The 25922-nt window shown below is 38.5% G+C and overlaps 1 protein-coding gene across 1 annotated transcript; it reads left to right on the top strand.

Moving 5' to 3' along the window:
* Nucleotides 1-3735: 3735 nt before the first annotated feature.
* LOC145164549 (uncharacterized) lies at nt 3736-25922 on the top strand. Its single transcript, XM_079083261.1, has 10 exons — nt 3736-4375; nt 20497-21424; nt 21516-21578; nt 21860-22479; nt 22782-22867; nt 23055-23723; nt 23801-24249; nt 24384-24515; nt 24605-24784; nt 25581-25922. Exons 1-2 carry the CDS (start codon nt 3736-3738, stop codon nt 21189-21191), a joined length of 1335 nt encoding a protein of 444 aa, XP_078939387.1. The 3' UTR covers nt 21192-21424; nt 21516-21578; nt 21860-22479; nt 22782-22867; nt 23055-23723; nt 23801-24249; nt 24384-24515; nt 24605-24784; nt 25581-25922.

Genomic DNA, 25922 nt, shown 5'->3' with positions numbered 1-25922 from the left:
ATGATGGTCTCATACATACATGAAGTCGCAAAGTTGGATCAGGAGATCGCCTCTGCCTTGAGGAAAAAGCCAACTATCAAACCAATTGGTAGAGCAAGCGATGTGAACAAGATGCGAATGGGCAAAATAGACACGAAATATCTCACAGTGATGTTCACTCGTGGAGAGAACCAAAAGTGCCTGTTCGCCTTACCCGACAAACACCTGTTCTCCACTACTTGTTTGGAGCACATCTTGAATATTATAAACAGGTGCAAACAAAATAATGATGCTGCTAAAAAGAACTTCAATGACATGCTTCGCTGGTATATCAGTTTTCGTCATACTCTACTAGTTATCATACCGAAGCTGTTCAAGACAGTGAAGAAGACAACACTGGCACAACAGTAGATTTCTCTTGCCTCAATTGACGTAAAAGGGGAGATTGTTGGGTATAAAAGATTGCGTCATTGGGCCTTTTCATTAGTCCATTTTGTATATGGTATTGGGCCTGTCCAGCCTTCATTTATTAGGGTTATAGTATATATATATATATATATATATATATATATATATATATATATATATATATATATATATATATATATATATATATATATATAGTGAATGCATGCACCGTAAGTAAGGTTGTCGTTCTAATCATTATTGTAACCCTACCACAACCTCTACAGTAGCAACTCTTCATAGAGTTCTTCTGAGGTTGTGGCTTATTAATTGTTCGACATCAGTTTGATTCATCCTGTGTTCTTATTATTTAATTTGTGTTCTTAAGTTGCTTTTTAAGAATCTTATCGATCATAAAGAGTTTTAGTCTCTTCAGTTGGCCATTGTCTTTGCATTAGAGAAGTTCCGACAGTACCTCCTCGGGACAAAAGTGATTATCTATAAAGCACTTACTAATCAAGAAAGATTCGAAGCCGAGGTTAATACGGTGGATGCTGCTTCTGCAAGAGTTCAATATAGAAATCAAGGATAAAAGTGGGAAAGAGAATCTGGTCGCGAATCATCTAAGTCGAATCGTACCACCCAAAGACACCATACCAATCCGTGACACATTTCCGGATGAGAATTTATTCGCTACCAATGAAGCTCCATGGTATGCGGATATTGTCAATTACTTGGTCACGAATCAATCCCCCCCCCCCCCCGAAATCCACACATTGGAAAAAAAGACAAAATCAAGAAAGAGGCAAGGAGATACGTATGGGATGAGCCTTATCTTTGGAAGTATTGCGCGGACCAAATAATCTGAAGGTGTGTTGAGCAAAAAGAGGTACAATCTATCCTTAACTTTTGTCATTCCTATGCTTGTGGAGGTCATTTCAGACCCCAAAGGACAGCTAGAAAATTCTTAGATAGTGGATTCTATTGGCCTACCATTTTTCACGATTCTTATGTGTTATGTGCACATTGTGATAAGTGCCAAAGATCTGAGTCCATAAGTTCTAGGAATAAAATGCCCCTTACCCCTATCTTAGTTTGTGAAATATTCGATGCGTGGGGTATTGACTTTATGGGACCATTTTCGCCCTCCTTTGGTTGTTCATATATTCTGTTGGTGGTGGACTATCTATCCAAATGGGTGGAGGCCAAGGCCACCCGTACTAATGATTCCAAAGTGGTTATGGATTTCCTTAAACCACATATTTTCTCTCGTTTTGGCACCCCCAAAAGCTCTCATAAGTGATCGTGGGACTCATTTTTGCAATCAGATGATTGAAACCGTTTTGAAAAAGTATGGGGTGACTCATAAAGTCTCAACAGCATATCACCCCCAAACCAATAGGCAAGAAGAAGTCTCCAATAGGGAAATCAAAGGAATTTTGGAGAAAACAGTCAACCCAAGCCGCAAGGATTGGAGTATGAGATTGGATGATGCTTTATGGGTATATCGCACTGCTTTCAAGACCCCTATTGCTATGTCCCCATACTGGCTAGTATTTGGGAAACCATGTCACCTTCCGGTTGAGCTTGAGCACAAATCCTTTTGGGTTGTGAAGAAATTCAACTTAAATGAAGATGAAGCGAGCAACAAAAGGAAGTTAGACATTCAAGAGTTCTAGGAGATCATAAATGATGCGTATGAAAGTGAAATGATTTACAAAGAGAAGACCAAGGTGTATCATGACAAGAAGATCTCTCGGAAAACCTTCATAAAAGGTCAAAAAAGTATTGCTTTATCATTCGCGGTTCAAGTTGATTTTGGGGAAACTAAGATCAAGGTGGGTTGGTCCCTTTGTGGTTACAAATGTCTTTGACCATGGTGCGGTTGAAATCACAAGCCAACAAACCGAGAAGATTTTCAAAGTTAATGGTCATAGATTAAAACCGTATTATGATGGATTACAAATGAAGAATGAGGAGATGGAAGTGGTCGAGAACCCCACATATCATCAATGAAGCATATTCAGGGGGCAAGTCGAGCCAACAACATAAAAAAACAGGCGGCTAACCGGGAGGCAACCTGGGGGTATTTTTGTCTTTTCCTTGATTTTCATTTTCTCATCAAATTTTCTTAGTTTTAAAATTTTCAAGTTTTTTTTCATGTTCAAAGAGGTTTAAAAATCATTTTCCAGGCAGTAGAGGGTTAACGGGTCGAAATTTGCACAAAATGAAAATCAAGAAATTTTTTGGCAATGCAGGGATTTACACGGCCATGTAAACTTTTGCCTATCATTTACACGGCCCGTGTAAACGTTCAGTTCTTGCATTTCAGTAGTTCCATTTTTACATGGCCCGTGTAAACTTTGCCTTACCATTTACACGACCGTGTAAACGTAAAATCGGGGTTGTTCGTTTTTTTAAGCAGAAAATCGATTTTTTTTCACATTCACTTCAAAAAACCTGCGAACCTTCTTTCCCTTACTGCCCCCTTCGAAAAAACCCTCAAGAATACTCCATCTTCCTCAATTTTTCTCCATATTTCAAGCTCCAAGGTATGAAATTCTTCCCTTTTCGTCATCTTCTTTGTCTTGCAACTCTATCTCAACCTCCCATGGCAGATTATGGGGTTTTTGAGGAAACCCTAGAATTTTTGGGTTTCAAAATCTCGACTTAATTCTTGCAATTTCTTGTAGGATAAGCTTTGGTAAAGCTTGGGGAAGCATTGGACATCACCCAAACACCATTTACAAGCACAAATTTGGTATAATTGTTCCAATCTCTTTTCTTTGTGCATATCTTTAAGACCACGTTTTTTGGGTGATTTTTGGTGGAATTGTTAGTTTTTGTGCATGCTCTAGTGTTTACAATTGTCCATTTATCCTACATTGTGTGAAAAAGTTTGTTGATTTCATTGGGCAATGGCATCCCGTGGCAAAAGAGCTAGAGTTGGGACCTCCAATATAGGTTGTCAAGAGGCTCATGATGAACAAGACCAAGGTCCCATGGAAAATCCCTACCAATTTGGCCTTATTTTTTAGTCAAATCAGCAAGACATCCTATACTCAAGCCTTATCCATAGGGAAAAAAGGAGCCCAAAAATTTGTAGGTATCCAAGCTCTAAAAGACCTTCATATCTACAAAGGAGTCCACAAGCTTTTGAAAAACATAGGTTGGGATGGTCTTTTGAATCTCCATGCAGTGAGTTACCAAACACCCTTGTTGGAGCTTTTGTCTTCTATCACTTTCAATTATCAAACACACATCCTTTCCTTCCGTCTACTCAACCAATCCCATTAGATTCATGTGAACCCCCTTTGTGACATTATTGGTGCACCAAAACCAAAAAGAGATATGTATTGGGCAAAGGATAGGAAGAATGCCGAGTTTGAGCGAAGCTTTAGAGGATTTTGGAGTAACATCTCTTGTGAACATGAATTTCAATCGGGTACTGCAAAAGCTTCTAGCATCAAACATCCGGTTCTTGAAGTTACACACCGGATCATTGCTTCTCTCTTGTTCCCTCAAGAAGAGATTATCAAGGCAAATAATAAGGAATTAGAAGTCTTATGGTGCATCATTCACAAACCCAAAGAACTTCCTCACTTCGGGTGTCGTGTAATTCACAAGATGCTCAAAAACTCCTTGAGCAATGGTCGCCAACTTCACTGTGGAGGAATGGTTTCAATAATAGTCAAACATCTGGGCCTCCGTCTTCCCAATAACCCCACTGACATCATCCCTAACTGCACTCGCTTATCCATTGAGGTCATGGAGATTATCCATCTCTTCCACTGTAAGCCAAATGGGGATGTTCACTGGACAGTAGACAGTCATGAGTATCTACGTATTGATATCCAAAACAAGAAGATACTCACCCTAGACAACAACATTCCATCTACAAATTGGGGTATCGGGACTAATTTGGGTATTTCTGTAATTTGTGGGCTTCAACCCACTATATCCCCATCCTGCCCCCATGCTCAATCCTCAGGTGCCTCCAGTTCGGCTTGCCCCATTCCCTTTGCCGAACACAACATTTATATGGGCGAGATTTACACGGGTGTTGCTGAGCACACCTCTGAATTCCAGCACTACTGCAATTTATAAGAGGAGCGTTCGGCCTAGCAGGAGTTGCGATGGGCCAAGTTTGATCAGCGATGGGCCGCTCAAGAGCAACACAACCGCAACATGCACTATTTGATGAGCGATCTCCACCGCGCCCCTGTTTTTCCATCGTAGCCACATCTACCACCATCCTAACCCCAGTGGCCCCCATATTATCCTACAAATTACCAGCCCTATTACCTTCCACAGTTCCCGCATCATCCTCCACCGCCCGGCCCTCAATAGGCCGGTTATGCCTCTCTCCAAGCATCGACGACGATGATATATTTTAAGCTTAGGGGAGGGCATCCATCCATGCAAATAGATCTCGTTACATGTAGGTTGCAGTTTTGTACATATTGCATAATTTTTATTTTTTTCATTTTATTTTATTTTATTTTCTCTTGTTTTCTGCATCTAAATTTTTCAAAATCAAAAAGATTTTCTTCTATTCTACTTTTAATATTCTTGCATCTTGCATCTCAATTTTTGCATTGCATTCTTTTCGGAAAAAAAAATTAAAAATATTTTATTCCAAGTTTATTTTGATCCAATCCCAAACAACCGAATCTTCTTAAAATAGTTGAGCTGCTAAGTAAGTCGTATGTCGTGAGATTAGACTTGCTCTTTTTATTGAAAATCTCAAAGCAAGCTAATCACACACGAACACAACTCCCGAAGCTACTTGTGCAAAACATAAAATGAAAAGGTTTTCAACATCGAAGCATAAAGACAGGTATGAGTCAACCTTGGGACACGTGACTGGTCTTATGGATAGTAAGTGCTCAATTGGACCCAAAATGTCAAATGTAAAACCCCAAATCGCTATGTATCAATCAGATTTCACTATGATGGTGCGGAATCCCAATCAAGTGAAAGATTCAAGATATAATATGGAATAAGAACACGATGATTAACCTTCAATGCACAAACTATATTCAAGATAGTGTGGTACATAAGATTCTTTATTACACACAGTTCTCTCTTGTTTCTCTCTAGATCTCGTTCTTGGCTTGTTGGCCACCACAAAAACGTCTCTGACTCTTTACTATGCTCAAATAACACTATTTATACCTAGACCTAATAACAAAGGCCCAACCCAAACAAAACAATCTTAAGCCTAACCGAAATCACATGTGATTTCGGTCCAAACAACACCAAAACATGGTGTTTTCGGTCCTAGACCGAGAACTCTAATAACTTATGAAAAGCAAAGTATAAACCATAATTTATGACCTAACAATCTCCCTCTTGGTTTATAGCTTTCTTTTCTTTTCAATCTTCACTTTGATCTTTGTCACACCCCGAAACCGATGGCGGAAACGTTCCAGGGCGGAGGACGTCATGTGTAGCATCACAACCAATGAATAACAACAATCATAGCAACACAACCATTACAATGAATACTTAAATAAAAATGTTTACATCAGTTTGAAACTTTGTCTGAAAGTTAGTTTGAATTACATCCAATAGCTTTGTATAGTATAAACATAAAACTCTTATTGCTCCAGTTCCTCGAAAATCCAGCAAGTACCTGTCTACTGATTTCCTGAGAATACAAGCAGTTTGAAAGAGTATCAGCATAAAGCTGGTGAGTTCATAAGCGGTGGCTTGTAGTGAAAATCGTTGATGAGTTCTTAAAATGTTTGTATAGTTCCAAGAAAATCCGATATTTTCTTTAGTGAGGATGTAGTGTTTTCAATTCTGTATAAAACCATGAATGTTTGTCGCAAAAAAAAAAACTGTAGTGATATGCGAAATTATTACTTCATGTGACTAGCTAATGCTAATCATGATGTAATAGTATTTCGTGCGTAAAACCATTCTATGCTCACTTCTATTTGAAACCCTGAAAGTTCTCCAGTTGTAGTGTGTATTAGTTCTATTTAATGTAAATAAAACTGTTGAAGAGTGTTAAGTTGTAAACTAAAGGTGATTTATACATATTGTGAGTTGTATAACCATGCTTGATATGACTAGAGACCTTTCCAACGTTCTTCAGGCGTCGAGTTAAATGACATTTGTACATCCCAGGCGTGCCCGCCTAACTGTAGCTAGCAGTTCAGATGTGGGATTGTCAGTCCCGAATAGATCTATTCACAAATCTCACGCTCTCCCTCCAGGAGACTCTGGTTATACTATGGTAGGATTTATCCCTGTACACCTAAGGGTACAGTAGTGAAGTAGCGCCTCACAGTATCGTACAATCTAGTTTACATGTAGTGTAGTAGCGTTCTACCGTAGTGAAAATCCGTATGTATACCGTATGTAGTGATAATTACAGTTATGAATACCATGATAAAGTAGTGATGTAACTGTAAACTGTTTCTGTCTTAGCGCATATGTTTCGTAGTGAAAGTTTTTGTACTTGTTATGTTTAGAAAAATCCCAAACTATACCGATTATAGTTTGCATGTATAGTGAATAGCGTGTCCGGAAAACTATGCAATTTTAGTGAAAACGTCCCTTATGCTCAACACAGTACAAAAGGGTTAAAGTATGATATTTGCATAAGTTTTGAAAACATTTATGTTTAGCTTGTATCCCCCCCTGAAAACATTAAAAATACGGAAAATGTAGGGGTATGAACTCACAATTATTGCGTGAAAGCGCTGACTGAAATGAAGATCCTTGAGTTGTTGCACGTGACACTTAACGGAATCCTATTATCAAATAAATACATATATGTATCTAAATTAGCGATTTCGTTAGATAAAGTGTTAGAGGAACACTTGTATTCGGTTGAGGAATGTTACCGGGACTTGATCGAATCTATGAAAGTGGGTTTCCAGCCAAAAGCACCACTTAAAGGGTGTTTACGGCCGTGAACAAGGGTTTACGGTCGACAGACAGTTTACGGCCGTGAACTGGGGTTTACGGTTTCTGAATGCTTGATGAGTTTACGGTCAAGGTTTTTAGAGAGAGAAGGAGAGAGTTTTTGGCCAGAAATGTTCAAATGAAGGTGGAGGTCTCGTATTTATAGGGGTTTTGTGGTCGGTGGTGGGGTCCATTCTTTACTGGCCGTAAACGGGTTTACGGTCGTAAACGAGTTTACAGCCGTAAACTAGTTTACGGTCGTAACCTCACTTAGGACGGAATTGTTTGGTTTTTCGAGATATTCGGGTTCCTGCGCGATTTTTGGTTCCGACTTGTAAATAATTTAATTATATATAACTAGATTATTTTCTAAACCAGGAAGTTTAACGGAAATCGCGTAACGGAAACGGACAAAATTTCGGGTTGTCACATCATCCCCCCGTTAGAGGGAATTTCGTCCCGAAATTCGAACATAGAATACAAATCATGGATCAGAAAAGAGATGCGGATACTTCTGTTTCATCTGATCTTCGCGCTCCCAAGTGTATTCAGGTCCCCGCTTGGCATTCCAGCGAACCTTCACGAAGTTGAGGTTCTCGTTGATCTCTCTGTCCATGATTTCGACCGGTTCTTCCACGAAGTTGAGGTTCTCGTTGATTTCGATCTCGACGAGAGGAATCACAAGGGTCTCATCAGACAGACACTTCTTTAGGTTCGATACGTGGAAGACGGGATGGATGTTGCTGAGCTCCCGTGGTAACTGAAGTTTGTATGCTACGGGACCGATCCTAGCTAGGATCTCAAACGGTCCAATGTACCTTGGGTTTAGTTTTCCACGCTTCCCAAAGCGTATCATGCCTTTCCAGGGCGAGACCTTCAGAAGGACGCGGTCACCAACCTGGAACTCCAAGGGTTTTCGTCTCTTATCGACGTAGCTCTTTTGTCTATCTCGTGAGGCTTTCAGTCGTTCCCGGATTTGTATAATCCTCTCAGTTGTCTCTCGGATGATCTCAAGACCAGTGAGAGTACTGTCGGGGACTTGACCCCTGGCTAGCTGCGTGTCGCCCACCTCAGCCCAGCACAGAGGGGATCTGCACTTACGGCCATAGAGGGCTTCAAACGGCGCAGCCTTGATGCTGGTATGGTAGCTGTTGTTGTAGGAAAATTCAACCAAAGGAAGATGAGTGTCCCATGATGCGCCGAAATCGATGACGCAGGCTCTCAACATGTCTTCCAATGTCTGAATTGTTCTATCACTCTGTCCATCAGTCTGCGGATGATAAGCCGTGCTCATATCCAACTTAGTTCCAAGAGCTTTCTGTAAAGACTGCCAGAACCTCGATGTAAACCTGCTATCTCGATCGGAGATAATGGATGCAGGTACCCCATGAAGGCGAACTATTTCTCGAAGGTATATTCGGGCGCGTCTCTCTATTTTGAAGTTTTCTTTGATTGGTAGGAAGTGGGCGGATTTTGTCAACCGATCGACAATTACCCAAATGGCGTCGTGCCCACTCGGAGATCTGGGTAACTTGGTGATAAAATTCATGGTTATCCTTTCCCACTTCCACTCAGGTATCTCCGGCTGCTGAAGTAGACCTGAGGGCTTCTGATATTCGACCTTCACCTTGGATCAAGTCAGGCACTTGCCTACGAAGGTAGCAATTTCCGCTTTCATGTTTGGCCACCAATAGAGTTGTTTGAGATCCAAGTACATCTTATCCGAACCTGGGTGAATGGAGTATTTAGTCTTGTGAGCTTCGTTCATCACAACCTCTCTATAACCACCGAACATTGGGGTCCATATCCAATCCATGAAATAATAGACTCCGTCTGCCTTGATCTCTAGGTTCTTTTCCATTCCTCTCAATGCTTCACCCGGTATGTTCTCTGGTTTCAAGGCTTCCAGCTGAGCCTCCTTGATTTGCGCGGATAAATGGGAATGGATAGTCATGGTCAGTGCCTTCACCTTACGCCCTGAATACTCCTTTCGACTGAGGGCATCCGCTACCACATTGGAAGGGTCCACGTGTATTCCTTCCTTGCTAATCACGTGTCCAAGGAAATTTACCTTCCTGATCCAGAATTCGCACTTCGAGAATTTCGCGTATAGTTTTTCTGCCCTTAATGTTTCCAACACCTGCCTTAAGTGTTGTTTATGATCATTCTCACTTCGCGAATAGACAAGTATATTGTCGATGAACACAATCACGAACTTGTCTAAGAAAGGGCGGCACACCCGATTCATCAGGTCCATGAATAATGTCGGTGCGCTGGTTAGACCAAAGGGCATCACTACAAACTCGTAGTGTCCATAGCGAGTTCGGAATGCTGTTTTTGGCACATCATTCTCAAGAACTCGCAACTGATGGTATGCTGATCGTAGATCTATCTTCGAAAAATAGTTGGCTCCCTGAAGTTGGTCGAAGAGATCGTCGATTCTGGGTAAGGGATAACGTTTCTTGATGGTAAGCTTGTTCAGCTCTCGGTAGTCAATGTACATCCGAAAGGATCCATCTTTCTTTTTCAAGAATAAGATCGGAGCTCCCCAGGGTGAAGAACTCGGCCTTATGAATCCTTTGCTGATCAGTTCATTAAGCTAACTGGATAATTTCTGCATTTCCGCTGGCGCTAAACGGTAAGGAGATTTAGCTACAGGAGTAGCTCCGGGGATTAAGTCGATACGAAACTCGACTTGGCGCTCGGGAGGGATTCCTGGAAGATCTTCGGGAAAAACCTCAGGAAAGTTACAGACTTCGGGGATGCTCTCGAGGTCTCTAACTTTTTGCGTCTCGTCGACAACATGAGCTAGGAATGCATGACACTCCTTCCGCAGATACTTCTGAGCTTTGATGCACGAAATGATACGGAGGTTCGAACTGAGTTTATCACCATAAATCATAAGGGTTTCGCCAGAAGGAAGATTAAGACGGATAGCCTTCTCGAATCAAAGAATATCAGCACGATTGGAACTCAACCAATCCATGCCGATAATGACATCGAAGCTCTTGATGGACACAGGCATAAGATCGATGGGAAAGGAATGATTGTCTAGGGTAAGAGTACAGCCTATGAATATGTCGTTAGTACTCTCCTTCTTTCCGTTAGCCATCTCGACGGTAAATGTTTCGGTTAAAGGTTGGGATTTACATTTGATTAGGTATTTGAATGCATGACTAACAAAACTCCTCTCCGCACCAGAATCGAAAAGAATGCATGCATAAGAGTTGTCAAGGAGGAACGTACCCGTAACAACGGTAGGATCAGCAACTGCATCCTCCTGGCCCATCACCAAAACTCTTCCTGTATTGCCACCAGTTGTTGTCTTGGGGCAGTTTCTCCTGAAGTGCCCAGCCTCTCCACATCCATAACAAGTTTGACCAGCGCCCGCTCCCGGAGCCTAGTTGGTTGGTTGAGCCGGTGTCTTGTAGTATCGAACTGTGTGTCCTTTCTTTCCACAGCTGTTGCAACTCAACTCACGGCAGGGTCCGTGATGATGGAAGTTACACTTGTTGCACAGGGGTAGTTTTCCAACATAACCACCAGTAGGAGATTGGGTGGTTGGAACAGCAGTGGGAGCAGCAGCAGGAGCAGTAACAGCATGAACTACCACTGTTTGTTGTTTCTTGGAGGGCTCCTGCGAAGACTGACCCTTCCGTTTGTTACCAAACTTCTTCTTCTTCCCACCGCTTTCCTTTTGTGGATCGGAGACAGTTACCACCTCATCCAGATCGATTCCATGATCGATTAGAGTCTGTGCCAGATCCTTGGCGCTTTCAAAAGTAATCGGTCTAGCAGCCAAGACATTCCCTTTTGTTGGTTGTGTCAGTCCCCAGATGTTCCTTTCAATTTTCTTGCTTTCCGGGGTGACCATTCCCGGACAGAGGAGAGCCAGATCACAAAATATAGCGGTGTAGGCAGCGATGTCAGAACCCTTCATCTTCAAGTTCCAGAGTTCGTGCTCCAACTTTTGCACTTCGCCCCTCGGGCAGTACTCCGCGAGCATGAGCTCCTTCAGTCTTTCCCAACCCATGGCATTAGCCACTGGCAGGGTTAGGGTTTTGACTCAACCATTCCACCAGGTCAAGGCTCTGTCGGTGAAGGTGCAGGCGGCGAACTTCACCTTGTTTGCTTCAGAACAGACGCAAATTTCGAAGATGGATCCGATCTTCTCGAACCATCGAGTCAGGGCGATGACACCTCCATTTCCGTCGAAGGACTTAGGTTTTGCAGTCATGAAGTCCTTGTAGGAACACTCTTTTTGATGTCCCTGACTTCCATCTTGTCTCTGAGGGTCGGTTCCACCTCCAGCCCCACCAGCATTCACTTGTGCCATTGCTGCAGTCACGGCGGCGGTAACTGCGGCCTGGAACATGACGGGATCGAACTGAGGGGGTGGTGGTGGTGGCGGAGTGTCGTCGTTCCTTCTGACGGGTCTTGGTCGGGGAGGCATCTCGTTCTAGAAACAATCAGGAAGAAGAGGATGGTAAGTCCTCGAGATATATGTAAAACGAAATATATCTCATCCTGATAATAAAAGTATACTACCGAGCGATAAGCACAGAAAGGTTACTAACGCAAGTAAGTTATCGCTTAAGGAAGAAGAGGTAGCAACACTTAGAGTGAATCTGTATACTGAGTTTGGCTCTAGCGAAAATACTCCTATAGTATTTTATGTAGAATGATTTTGGTAAGTTTTAGGCCTGCTGTAACACCATAGTCACTCCCAAACACATGTTGGTCATGTCTCGACTGAATATAGTTGATCAGGCTATATTCACCCTAGATATGATTACATAACTGCCCAGGTTTAACCGCAGCGTTCCAACATCCAAATACTTTTTGTTTTGTTCTACTAGTGTCACGAATTTTGTTATGTATGAATGCTCGTATACTTTTATAAAAATACTTATATTTTTGAAAGTATACTTTTAGCGTAGAGCACTTAGGCCCCTTAGTGTTTATATTTGTATACCACGTAAGGTTCGGTATACTAGTTCGCTATAAACAAGGGCTCTGATACCAATCTGTCACACCCCGAAACCGATGGCGGAAACGTTCCGGGGAGGAGGACGTCATGTGTATCATCACAGCCAATGAATAACAGCAATCATAGCAACACAACCATTACAGTGAATACTTAAATAAAAATGTTTACATCAGTTTGTGTCACACCCCCAAACCAAGGATGGCGGAAACGTCCGGGGGTGGAGGACTTCATGTAAAGTATCACAACAACGAGTATAATAGTGCTCAAAGTAAATACAACCATCATAAATATAACTGAAAAGGTTACACCATAGTGTATGTTTACATGTTTCAAAATCAATTACATTATGATGACAAAATAAACTGTTTGACGATTTAACGTCCCATCCTCAAAGTGCTGATGTTTTCCTGTTTCACTGATTTCCTGAGAATACAAGTACTTTTGAAAAGTGTCAACAATTAAGTTGGTGAGTTCATAAGAGTTTTGTTTGAGAAAGAAACCGTTTTCCTTGAAAAAGCGACAGAGTATGTTTCTAGAAAATCCAATATTTTCTTAATTAAGTGTGAAATGAAAGCTCCTATGTTATGCGATAATGAACCCTAGAAAGACCTGTAGGTTCCTTCTATAATTACCCAGCGTATATAAGTTATATAAATTTAAGTTAAATAAACCGTTGAATATAATGGGTCTGCCCTAGGTCCACAACCAAACAAGGAACAGGAGATAAGGCGGGCCCACCAATTCTAAGTCGATTGTGACTGGATTCTTATATAACTCTAGCATATACACTTCGCATTTATAGCTGAAGCCTAACAATTCTAGACGTAATGTAGTTTTAATAGGAATATGTTTCCAAAGAAAATCTGATATTTTCCTTAAAGAGTGAATCGTAAGTTTCTATATTAATAAATAGTGCATCCTAGAATTTCCTATAGTTTCCTTCTATAATCTCTAAGTGTATATAAGTTATATAAAATTTAAGTTAAATAGACTGTCGAATGTAATGGGTCTGCCCTAGGCCCACAACCAAACAAGGAACAGGAAATAAAGCGGACCCACCAATTCTAAGTCGATCACGACTAAATTCTATATAACTCTAGCATATACACTTAGTAATTATGGCTGAAAACTAACAATTCTAGATAGAATGCAGTCCTAAAAACCAAAGACCGAGATTATGCTTATCATAATTCATCAAGTAGTGGTAGTGGACATAAACTATACATATCATAATTCACCAAATAGTGGTAGTGATAGTGAACATGAATTATGCATATTATAGTTTATCAAATAGTGGTAGTGGTAGTGAACATAAACTATACATATCATAATTCACCAAATAGTGGCAGTGATAGTGAACATGAATTATGCATATTATAGTTTATCAAATAGTGGTAGTGGTAGTGAACATAAACTATACATATCATAATTCACCAAATAGTGGTAGTGATAGTGAACATGAATTGTGCATATTATAGTTTATCAAATAGTGGTAGTGGTAGTGAACATAAACTATACCTATTATAGTTCTAGCACATTTGTTTGTGATGTATAAGGACCATTTTCTATGTAAGTCGAATGTATAGCAAAAATATAACTATGTGTTATCATGCCTTATTTTTGTACTAATGGTAATAATGGAGGATTCTTACAATTCAGTGAGTATTTTCCGTTATATAATTATACCACAACAAGAAACACATGTAAAATATGAAATCTTCAAAGATTAACACTTTGCTCAACAAGTTACAAAGTGTGATGAAAGTTATAAGCTGTTATCTAGATTTTTACCATTCTACACTGTTTTAGAAAAATCATAGAAAAATCATACGAAGTCGAAAACTGAATCCGTAAATTCTGAGAGTTCATCAAATGTGTCTAGTTTATTCATAATTTTTATTATGATTTTTAGAAGTCTTTAACTTGTGTTAAAATGTTCATATTCACAGACTGGTCCGAATTCGTTTATGAAATGATAGGCAGTTTTGTAAAAATCACCATAAATCGTAGACAAATCGTATGGAGATGTGCAAGTAGTAATTTTAAAGGTATGAACCTGAACTATTTGCACCTAATACATTTTTGAAAACTAAAATGTTTAAGTTGACCAAAACAGTCTGTGAATGGAGTTGAACTTTTCTGATGAAGGCTGTTAAATGAGTTTAGTTGTGTTCTTGGTGTTTTAACTTGTATTCCCCCCTTAAAACTTAAGAAAAACATGAAAAGATAGGGGTATGAACTCACCTTGAGTGATTTCAGTAGATGGATGATGGAGAAAGGTAGTGTTCAACTCAAGAACACTAAGAAGATGCCTTGAAGGTTCGAAGATCTAACATGAATGTGATGATGTTTGTGTAAAATATCTATGATTTGAGTAGAAGGAAGTGAAATAATTATATGGAGGATGAATATACTTACCAAAAGTGGAAGAAAAGCTTGGAAGAAGGCCCTTGAATCTCGAATTTTAGTGAGAGAATTGAGAGAGAAAATGTGTTTGATCTTTGGTGGAAGAATGAGAAAATGAGAGAGAGTGTTAGGAGAGAGGATAAATTTCAGCCTTATACAAGGAATGGGGTTGGGAAATGATGGGAAAAGGACGATGAATGACCAGGTATGGTGGGGGGTGTGGGCTGGTCATGGAGTGGGTGTGGGTGGTTGCTTGTGTCATAAACTAAAGTAAAGTCAACACTCCACCTCAAGTACTTCACCCACTCTCCTTGGATAAGATTTACACTAAAAAAACGTGATTAATTATGAAATAAGGGGTTCTATATGTTAAAATATGATTTTGGGTGAAAACCCCACATTAAAATAATTAAAATCGGCTTAGAACGCAAAACTAGTCGAAAAACCGGGAAGAAAAAGGCTTCCTGCGAAGCTCCTCGGATAGGGCCGAAGTTCGGTCCCCCAGCAGCAAGGACCGAAGGCGAAGCAGGGAGGAAGCAAAGGCGAAGTTCGAGTTCGGGTCAGCAGCTTCGGGTTCGGTTCTCAGCAGGCTGCAGGTTCGGTTTTTCATGGTTTCGGTCCGAGAGGCTTCGCTTCCTAAAGGGAGGCTTCAGTCTATTAAGGCTGTTTTACTCATTTTTACCTCGTTTTAAGCGGTTTTTGACCCGGTTAAGGGTCGGGATGACCCGAATGATTATAAAAAGTTAAAGGAACTTTTGAGAGAGATTTGGGAGAGATTTTTAATAGAGAGAGATAGGGTGACAGAGATTGGGAGAGGCTTCTTTTGTGACCTTTTTGAGTGTTTGGTTTCGCAACACAAGGTCCGTAAGCCCCGTTAAACCATGTTTAAGGATCTTACACACTCCCGATGAGTATGCAATAGTGTTTTATCGCTTTGGTTCATTACTTACCACAGTTTTTGGTTAAGGAAATCTAGATATACGAACTTTTCATTTGATGATTTCTCATTAGAATAGCGAGTTGTACAGTAAGAAACATAATGGAAACCCTAATGTACAAGGGTTAGATGAGTTGACCGGTTTGACTTGTTGACTTTAGTTTACTTTGACTTGGCCAAAAATTGACGGTTGTCACAGTTTGAAACTTTGTCTGAAAGTTAGTTTGAATTACATCCAATAGCTTTGTATAGTATAAACATAAAACTCTTATTGCTCCAGTTCCTCGAAAATCCAGCAAGTACCTGTCTACTGATTTCCTGAGAATACAAGCAGTTTGAAAGAGTATCAGTATAAAGCTGGTGAGTTCATAAGCGGTGGCTTGTAGTGAAAATCGTTGATGAGTTCTTAAAATGTTTGTATAGTTCCAAGAAAATCCGATATTTTCTTTAGTGAGGATGTAATGTTTTCAATTCTGTATAAAACCATGAATGCTTGTCGCAAAAAAAAAAAAAAAAACTGTAGTGATATGCGAAATTATTACTTCATGTGACTAGCTAATGCTAATCATGATGTAATAGTATTTCGTGCGTAAAACCATTGTATGCTCGTTTCTGTTTGAAACCCTGAAAGTTCTCCAGTTGTAGTGTGTATTAGTTCTATTTAATGTAAATAAAACTGTTGAAGAGTGTTAAGTTGTAAACTAAAGGTGATTTATACATATTGTGAGTGGTATAACCATGCTTGATATGACTAGAGACTTTTCCAACGTTCTTCAGGCGTCGAGTTAAATGACATTTGTACATCCCAGGCGTGCCCGCCTAACTGTAGCTAGCAGTTCAGATGTGGGATTGTCAGTCCCGAATAGATCTATTCACAAATCGCACGCTCTCCCTCCAGGAGACTCTGGTTATACTATGGTAGGATTTATCCCTGTACACCTAAGGGTACAGTAGTGAAGTAGCGCCTCATAGTATCGTACAATCTAGTTTACATGTAGTGTAGTAGCGTTCTACCGTAGTGAAAATCCGTATGTATACCGTATGTAGTGATAATTACAGTTATGAATACCATGATAAAGTAGTGATGTAACTGTAAACTGTTTCTGTCTTAGCGCATATGTTTCGTAGTGAAAGTTTCTGTACTTGTTATGTTTAGAAAAAGCCCAAACTATATCGATTATAGTTTGCATGTATAGTGAATAGCGTGTCCGGAAAACTATGCAATTTTAGTGAAAACGTCCCTTATGCTCAACACAGTACAAAAGGGTTAAAGTATGAGATTTGCATAAGTTTTGAAAACATTTATGTTTAGCTTGTATCCCCCCTGAAAACATTAAAAATACGGAAAATGTAGGGGTATGAACTCACAATTGTTGCGTGAAAGCGCTGACTGAAATGAAGATCTTTGAGTTGTTGCACGTGACACTTAACGGAATCCTATTATCAAATAAATACATATATGTATCTAAATTAGCGATTTCGTTAGATAAAGTGTTAGAGGAACACTTGTATTCGGTTGAGGAATGTTACCGGGACTTGATCGAATCGATGAAAGTGGGTTTCCAGCCAAAAGCACCACTTAAAAGGTGTTTACGGCCGTGAACAAGGGTTTACGGTCGACAGACAGTTTACGGCCGTGAACAGGGTTTACGGCCGTGAATTGGGATTTACGGTTTCTGAAGGCTTGATGAGTTTACGGTCAAGGTTTTTAGAGAGAGAAGGAGAGAGTTTTTGGCCAGAAATGTTCAAATGAAGGTGGAGGTCTTGTATTTATAGGGGTTTTGTGGCCGGTGGTGGGGTCCACTCTTTACTGGCCGTAAACGGGTTTACGGCCGTAAACTAGTTTACGGTCGTAACCTCACTTAGGACATAATTGTTTGGTTTTTTGAGATATTCGGGTTCCCGCGCGATTTTTGGTTCCGACTTGTAAATAATTTAATTATATATAACTAGATTATTTTCTAAACCAGGAAGTTTGACGGAAAAGTTAGTGAATTTGAAATTTTATTAACGGAAATCGTGTAACGGAAACGGACAAAATTTCGGGTTGTCACAATCTTTGACATTCAGCTCTTATCTTCGATTTCTTCACAAATTCAAGATGAACATATGAATTTCTACATGAATGACTTTATCTTAAACAGTTGGACTTCCTTCAAAGATTTGACTTTGAACGCACATTGGGTGCAGAGGCTTCTTGTAAAGGTTCTTGACAATCAGCACTTTCAGCTTTGAAATACTTCAGAGAAAATAACAGAGAGACCGATTCTTCTAGATCACTTCTGCAAGTTCATAGATAGCAACATATTGATTGAGGAGGTTTCAATGCAATCTGTCACATAACTTCAAAAACAGCTTCACCTTGCTTCTGGGGTTGAAATATTGTATGTTGAAAAATAATCTTCACTTCTTGTTCCTTCGAATGAGTGTTCTTTGTCGATCACATATGCGTCTTGAAAGTAACCAGGACTAAAAAGTCCTTGTGATCATAGAATCATAAAGACCCTTCTCATCACAGTTGTTCAAGGACCCAGCCTTGGCTCAGAAGGAGACTACTCGCAGTATCTATGTGAACACGGAGGAACGCACTGCGATTTGTTGAGTATCGGAGAACTACCCGTGGCTATTTTTGATGTTAGCCCCTGTATATCCTAGATCAAATATCTCAAGTTTTTCAAGTTAACAAGTTAACTTGGCCCTTGGCGAGACGTTCAGCAATAATCGTGCCTTGCGAGGTGCATCGCCCTGGTGCCATGACATCTGTACAGTTTCAGAGTTTTAATTCCTTAAATACGACAGTTCTTATAAAGATACTGCCTAACTAACAATTTGTACAGTTTCAAATACTTCAATTCCTTTCAAAAGTAGAGTGAAGTGTAATGACCATCAACTCATTTCCAAATTTCTTCTCCTTGCTCAGAAAATTCCAATATAGTCTCCTTGAGTCTCTTCTTCTTTTTGAATTCATTTTTTAAGAGAAACGAAACTTTGAGATAAAAAAAGAAGTAAAAATAAACTTAGCACACAATAGAAATAACTAAGAAATAAAAATAAAATTAAAATACACTCAAAATAAAATATATTTTTTTGGATTTTTGATTTTTCTGAAAAAGAAATAAAAACATAAATAAACATATTTTTGGATTTTTTAAATTTTATGATTTTTTTTGATTTTTTAATTCTCCCCCTAAATTTGTGCATAGAGGAAAAATATGAACAAATTTAACAAAAACAAAAATAATAACTAAATTTAAAACTTTTTGGGATCAAAGTTGTCAAGCAATTCAATATCGTTTATCAGCACACACCTGCATGTTTAGCTCTGGTCAATCACCAATATTGTGGTCCACTTAAACACAAATGATATTGACAAGTTAGACAGATTATAAATGACAAGACATTGTGATTATATTCCTAAATAGACCATTTTGCTGACGACGACCAAGGATATTGTTGTCCACTTAAATTCAGCAGCGACATCTACAGACAACCTTTAATCATGAACTAATACAATTTTAAGCTCACTAGAACTTGTTCCCTAGTTCATGACATACCCTAGCAATCAAGGAATTCCAAAGAGCTCTTTACTTTAGGTGAGTGCCACTACAAGAAAAAGACCCTTTTACGACGCGCAAACCACGACACTCATTGATTTATGTTACGCAAAAGAGAGTGACATTAAAAAAGTATCATCTCTTCAAAAAATTTAAGGATTTATGTCACGCATTATTGTGTGCCCTTAAATTAGTGTCTCAAGAAAAGAAATTAAAAACACGGAGGGTGCTTTATTTTAAAGGCGCGTCCTCTATACCTGTCGCTTTATAATTTTAACTAGTAAAGAACCCGCGGCTATGCCGCTTTTGGGGTAATATGGAAAAAATCGGCAAACTTTAAAAGATATGTGCTGAAATTGTAAATCACCATAAATAGGGAAGAAAGTCGACAACTCCTAAAATTAGATGTCAAAAGTGTACAACGAAAAAAAGGGACACTGGTGGAGAAAATCCAAAATGTTGTGGCAATAATATTAAAGTTGTTAACGTTGGGAAAATATGTTGGCAAATTTTAAAGGAGGTTTTTTTGTGTTTTTTATGTCAAAATGTAAAACTTTTGACTACAAGGACAAAAAGTGTCAAATTCATTAAAGAATTGTGGCAAAAACACCAAAATGTAATACCTTTGAATATAAGGACTAAAAGTGTTAAAGTCATTAAAGATTTGTGGCAAAAACCTTAAGGCACAAAAACTTAATCAAAAGGCAAAAAATATAAAATTTTTGACTTTAGGGACTAAAAGTGTCAAGTTCAGTAAACTTATGTGGCAAAATCCTAAAGGCTAAAAGAATACTATTCCTAAGTTCCTTTGGATTTAATATATATATATATATATATATATATATATATATATATATATATAATGAAAACGCGCGTATAGTAGAGGGGGAAACGAAATCCCCAAAATTTTGAAAACCCGTCTTCTACCTTCTTTCTATCTTTCATCTTCTCCCCTCTCCCTCCTTCTCTCTCCTCTCCGATCCGCTTCTCCACCACTGCTGACCTCCTTATCGATCTCATCAAACATCGTGTCCTCTCCTTAATACCTCGCGGGAATCTAAAAATTAGAAAACCCCGTCCTCAAAAAGTCTAAGAAACTAGGGTTTTTTCATCCCTCAAAGAACGACCCACATCCTCCATAGATCGATCTCTATCGCTTCATTTCTCACAGGAAATCGAACACTTTACATTCATAGGGCCACAATTGTAAGGATCCTCACTCACATTTCTAGAGAATACCTTCGCATATATAACACGATCATCCACGATCATCTTCACGAAAATGGCTGCCACCATTGCTTGAGTCGGCTCAAGCTACGATCGACAATTGGAGCTCAAAGCTTTCGACGAAACAAAAACCGGCGTCAAAGGCCTCGTCGATGCCGGAATGCGGAAAATCCCTCCCATCTTCTTCCACCCACGGGACACCACTCCCAAAATATCCACCGCTGCTGTCAAGATTCCAGTCATAGACCTTCAATCGACCCATAGAGCATCGATGGTGGAGATGATTCGTGAAGCCTCCGCGAACCTAGGTATTTTTCAGGTGGTGAATCATGGGATTCCTGTGAGTGTTATGGATGAGGCGGTTCAAGGAGTTCGTAGATTTCACGAACAAGATGACGAGGTGAAGAAAGGGTTTTACACGAGGGATCTTTCGAGTACATTAGTGTATAACAGCAATTACGATCTGTATAGTTCCCCCGCCTTGAACTGGAGAGACACCTTCTTTTCATTTATGGCTCCGTCACCTCCGCCGCCTGAGGAATTACCGGAGGTTTGCAGAGTCATTCAAATCGAGTACTCAAATCAAGTCATGAAATTCGGAGGCGTACTTTTCAGATTATTCTCAGAGGCATTGGGGTTGAACGTGAATCACCGGAGGTTTGCAGAGACATTCAAATCGACTAGGGTTTTTTTTCATACATCTGGTTCGAGATCAATTTCTCCATTTCCCTCTCTCTCCCTCTCTATCTCTCTCTCCCTCTCAAAACATTAAACAATTTCTCAATTTCTCATAGGTTTCCATCTTTCATCTTGTTTTCATCTGTGACTCCTTGATCACCTCCTTCTCTCCTCAGCGTTTCATCTGCCACCATCTGGGAAATTTTTACTTTTCTTGTTCCCTTCAATTTCAGTTTTAGCTTAAGTGATGTACAATTCGTTAACTTGTGCTGCTATTTCATGCAACTTGATATGCTACAAGAAGAGAATGACAATGTCCTTGAGAAGGTGGGTTCTAATTATGGTATTCTTTGTTTATATATATATATATATATATATATATATATCTGGTCTTCATTGTTGAATTTATATTGTGCAGCTTAGGTTTGCTGAAGAAAGTTGTCAGGATGCAGAGATGAGGGTTAAGGAGCTTGAGAAGCAGGTGCTCACCCATATTCTTCTTATTTTGTGTCTGTCATATATTGGGATCTAAAAGGTTACATACTTTCTATTCCCATTGAAATAATAAATATGATCTAATCTAATCGTTTCACTATTTTGAACTTAAGAGTTATGACACTGATATCCCAATTTGTTATTTAAATCTGAGCCCATTCTTTTATTCACTTCACTAGCTATTAGTTTTTCTGTTCCATTTTTAACTGTTTTTTTTGGAGATCTGTGTGAGTTGTAATTGGAATCTGGAGATCTTGCTGTGTGTAGGTTGGAGGCTCGCTGAAGTGAGGGCGATTTGGTAAATTTGGGAGATGATGGTTCTTGTAAGGTGGAATCTTTTTCGATTTGGAATGTTGAGGTCTCGTTGTGGGTTCTTGCAGGCATACTAAAATGATATGAAATAGACTCATTAATTGTTTTTTCGTAAAGTAAAATTACTCTTAAGAAGTAAACTATAACTTTGTAATTTACTTGCTCTAATATAAGAGTTTAAGAGCATCTGGATTTACCTTTTTGGTAGTTTAGCTGCTTCATCACATCTTAAAAGCTCTGCATACAACCCATCTGAAGCTATAAGTTCATCATGTGTCCCAATCTCCATTAACTGACCTTCCTCCATCACAGCTATAAAATCAGCATTTTTAATTAACGAAAGCCTTCTACCAATTATAATGGTTGAACGACCCAACATTAACAAATCCAAAGCCTCTTGAACAGATCTTTCAGCTTCAAAATCAAGTCCACCTGTCACCTCATCAAGAAGAAGAATACAAGGATTCGAAAGCACTGCCCTTGCAACCGAAAGTCTTATCTTCTGTTCTTCTGTTAAAGATAAACCAGCCCTACCTACCTGAAAGCAACACATGTTTTCTCATTAGGTTAAAAGGGTAAAACTGTAATTTCATATACTCTTTTGGTTTTTAGTTACCTGTCTATCGTATCCTTTTTCAAGTGAGCTGATGAATGTATGTGCATGAGCTGTTTTAGCTGCATCTTCAATTTGAAGTGATGTGGCATCTCTCCCATAGGCGATATTGTCCCTGATACTTAAGCTTAGTAATGCAGGCTCTTGAGTGACTAAACCAATTTGGCTCATTAGCCCCATTTTTTATATTATTATTATTATTTAATTATTTGATATTGTTTTTAATATTTTTTTGTATGAATATGTATGTATTGTCTCTTTTAGGTTGCTTCTCAAGTTCATAGAGGTCAATATTCAAATGGCTTTGTTGATGGTTTTGTATGATTATTAGACATTCGAACACTTGATAGGTATGTTTTCCGTTTCATCTTAATTCTTCCACTGTTACTAAATTACCCATATATGAATTCATGATTACTTAATTTAATGGTGATTTCCAATCTTTTTTGATTTCCAACTTTCATCGCTCAAAAAATTGGATCTGTAGGTTGCTATTATTCCTCACAATTTAACCATATTTTTTTCACTGTTATGCAGTTTTATGACAAGTTTAACATCCGCCATAACATCGTTGAACTTCTAGAATACCAAAATGCTTGGAAACAGGTAACTTTTTATTATTATGCCTCCAATAATTAGGTATAGAGCAGGAGAGGCTATGTGACTGGAAATCTTCATATTTGAACAACGAACCTATGGCATCCAATAAGTCGGAACAAATTGTATGAACAAGGTATGCAAAGAAAGCTTCACTACAAAAACATTCCACGTGGTTGAGTATAGTTATCGATGTGCTTTTAGGGAACCTTTTTGGCATTACATTGCTGACACATGTAAATTCTGTCTGTTAGACTATTTTGACCTTCACTAGTGATGTTACAAACCACTAATAAGCTGTGCACGATTAATGGGAAACCCTACTTGTTTTAAGTTGAACACTAAGCTTGCAGGAGTTCTTGACACTCTTTCTTTAAATTCAATTCAAATTTGGTCTACAATATTAGGCTCCATGCGTTTTCTTTTTATTTTTTTTCATTAAAGTGTTAGCCATAACCTGGGTTATTTTTGGCAATACAACCCCTGTTGCACTAACACTTGACATGATTACTATCTCAACAACATATATATTCAACTCTACATTGGTTAATATCCCTCATTTATTTTAAGGCAGATACAGGCAACAACGACATTGTGGCGTCATTTTTGGTAATCAACAATCTGACATCATTACCCTTGAGTTGTTTAAAAATGGTTACTGTTTGATGTTTTGAATTTTATTACAGGGGCAGAAGTGGAATAAGAATTCACTTTGTGAGAGGTTAGATAGCTATGATTTGTTTTTTTGATTAAAGAAAAATGTATGTTTTTCTGTTTTTTTCTGCTTAACAAACATTACATTGTTGACATATTTCCTTGAGAGTTTCTTGACCCAACCAGGTATTGTTGCTGAAAAAAGCATGCTTTGCCTCTGTGATGGAAGCTTTTCCAATATATGCTCTACATCTTCCTCAAAACCAACATCAAACATTTGATCAAGAACCAAGAATTGAACCTCCACCAAATTTAGGGTGTTACTGTCAATAAGGTCAATAAGTCTTCCTGGTGTTCCAACATCACATCAATTCCACGAGACAATGCATTTTGCTGTGAATTATATGACACAAACAATGCTCAAATATGGAGCAGACTCTTTGATCTCTGATTCTACTTGCCTTGCCTTGCTAACTCCCTGGTAGGTGCAAGGACCAAGACTCTGGGAAGACGTTGACCACGCCTTTACATAAAAGATATAAGAAACCAGTTATATACAACATATTATTTGAATTACCAAGTACTAAATGTTATATTATTTGATTTTTTTTTCAGAAACTAGAGAAGCTTCAGGAGGAAGAACAAGTTGACGAGCCATTCATCCGAAAATAAATAAAGATCAGATCTCCACAACGTGGAAGATCTGTTGTGACAATAAAGAATCTACAATTTAGCTATGAAGACAAGGTAATTCATTAATAATAAGGTTGAACTTTTTTATTTTCTTTGTGATAATTAAATATGTAAGGATATGCTCTGGTTTGTTTTTTTTGTAGGTTCTTTTAAAAAAAGCTAACATATCTATCGAAAGGGGTGATAAAGTTGCCATAATTGGGCCAAATGGTTGTGGAAAGAGCACTCTACTTAAGTTAACTATGGGTTTACAAAAGCCCAACAGTGGTGAAGTAATTCTTGGTGAACACAACGTGCTTCCAAACTACTTTGAGCAAAATCAGGTGATGCATTTTTCTTGGTTTCATAATTTCCTCATATTAAGGATGTTTGTTGTAAAGTATTTGGGAAAAGAGTATTCTAAATTGAGAAAGCCTCGTTTTTAAAATTTTATATTAAGTTGTTCTTTTTGCATGAAGTGAAAAAGAAACATCCATTTACATACTATATATATTATTAGATTAAGGGTTTTTTTTTTTACTTAATGGGCTTAATGGGTTATAAGAACTTAATCTTGATTTATTCTACACAGAATGACTTGATGGGTTAAGCCAAAAATTCAGGCTTAATGTATTAAAACACTAATTCTTTGCCTGTTTTCCCTTCTTTTTTTCTTTCCTCCCAACTCTTCTTTGGAAAGGGTAAAATGGTCATTTCATTTCATTAAGATGGTTTATTTAATCTAGAATAGAAACAGACTCGGACAAAAATAACACCTTGATGTTTATAATAATAATGTTTAATACTAACAGAATAGGAGATTTTTCTATGAACTCAAATCAGAATCATCAATTTTTTAAACATGATGAGAAGGTTACCGAGGGATAAGGATAGTATTGTCAGTGAACAATGTGAACAGGGACTAGTTCTAATCTATCGTCTATACAAAAGGTGTAAATGTCCTTCTTATCCTCATAATTGAAAATAGTCCGTGTAACAAATATGAATGATTCCTTTAAGATTAGTGATTAAAGAGAATCACCCTCCATCGTATATGGTTTTCACCTTTGGTAACATAAAGATTCCTAGATTAAAGCTCATTATGTGATTGTGTGATTAATATTTTTTTTTTTGTTTAAGGTAATGCTTCAAGCCCTTACTTGCCATCCATGCCCGGTGGACAGCCGCCCATAACACCGAGTTCAACAGTTTTACCTGGTACACCTGGTGGCAAACCAATGACACAAAGAATTTTTTGACATGATATGTGAAATAAGAGATGTTGGAGCCCTTAGAGAAGCTATGGAAAAACTGGAGAAGTAAGTTGAAGAGCTGACATGGAGATTAGACTTTTAAAAGCATTTGAGGGTATATTTTTTTATATTTCTTGTATCTAATTACTTTGTAAAATTTTGTTACAACTTCTATTGATTTGTTTTATCTTTCCATGGAACGATTATTTGTATGACATTAAATTTTATG

This window comes from Lactuca virosa, chromosome 3, assembly GCF_052849685.1.
Source record: "Lactuca virosa cultivar CGN04683 chromosome 3, Lactuca_virosa_CGN04683_v6, whole genome shotgun sequence".
Lineage (NCBI taxonomy): Eukaryota > Viridiplantae > Streptophyta > Magnoliopsida > Asterales > Asteraceae > Lactuca > Lactuca virosa.
This window is presented reverse-complemented; position numbering and strand designations above follow the sequence as displayed.

Coding starts and splice junctions, on each gene's coding strand:
- LOC145164549 (XM_079083261.1), top strand. CDS start 3,736: ATGTATTGGGCAAAGGATAGGAAGAATGCCGAGTTTGAGCGAAGCTTT. Junction 4,376..20,496: donor CCCCCATGCTCAATCCTCAG/GTGCCTCCAGTT, acceptor CCATTGCTTGAG/TCGGCTCAAGCTACGATCGA.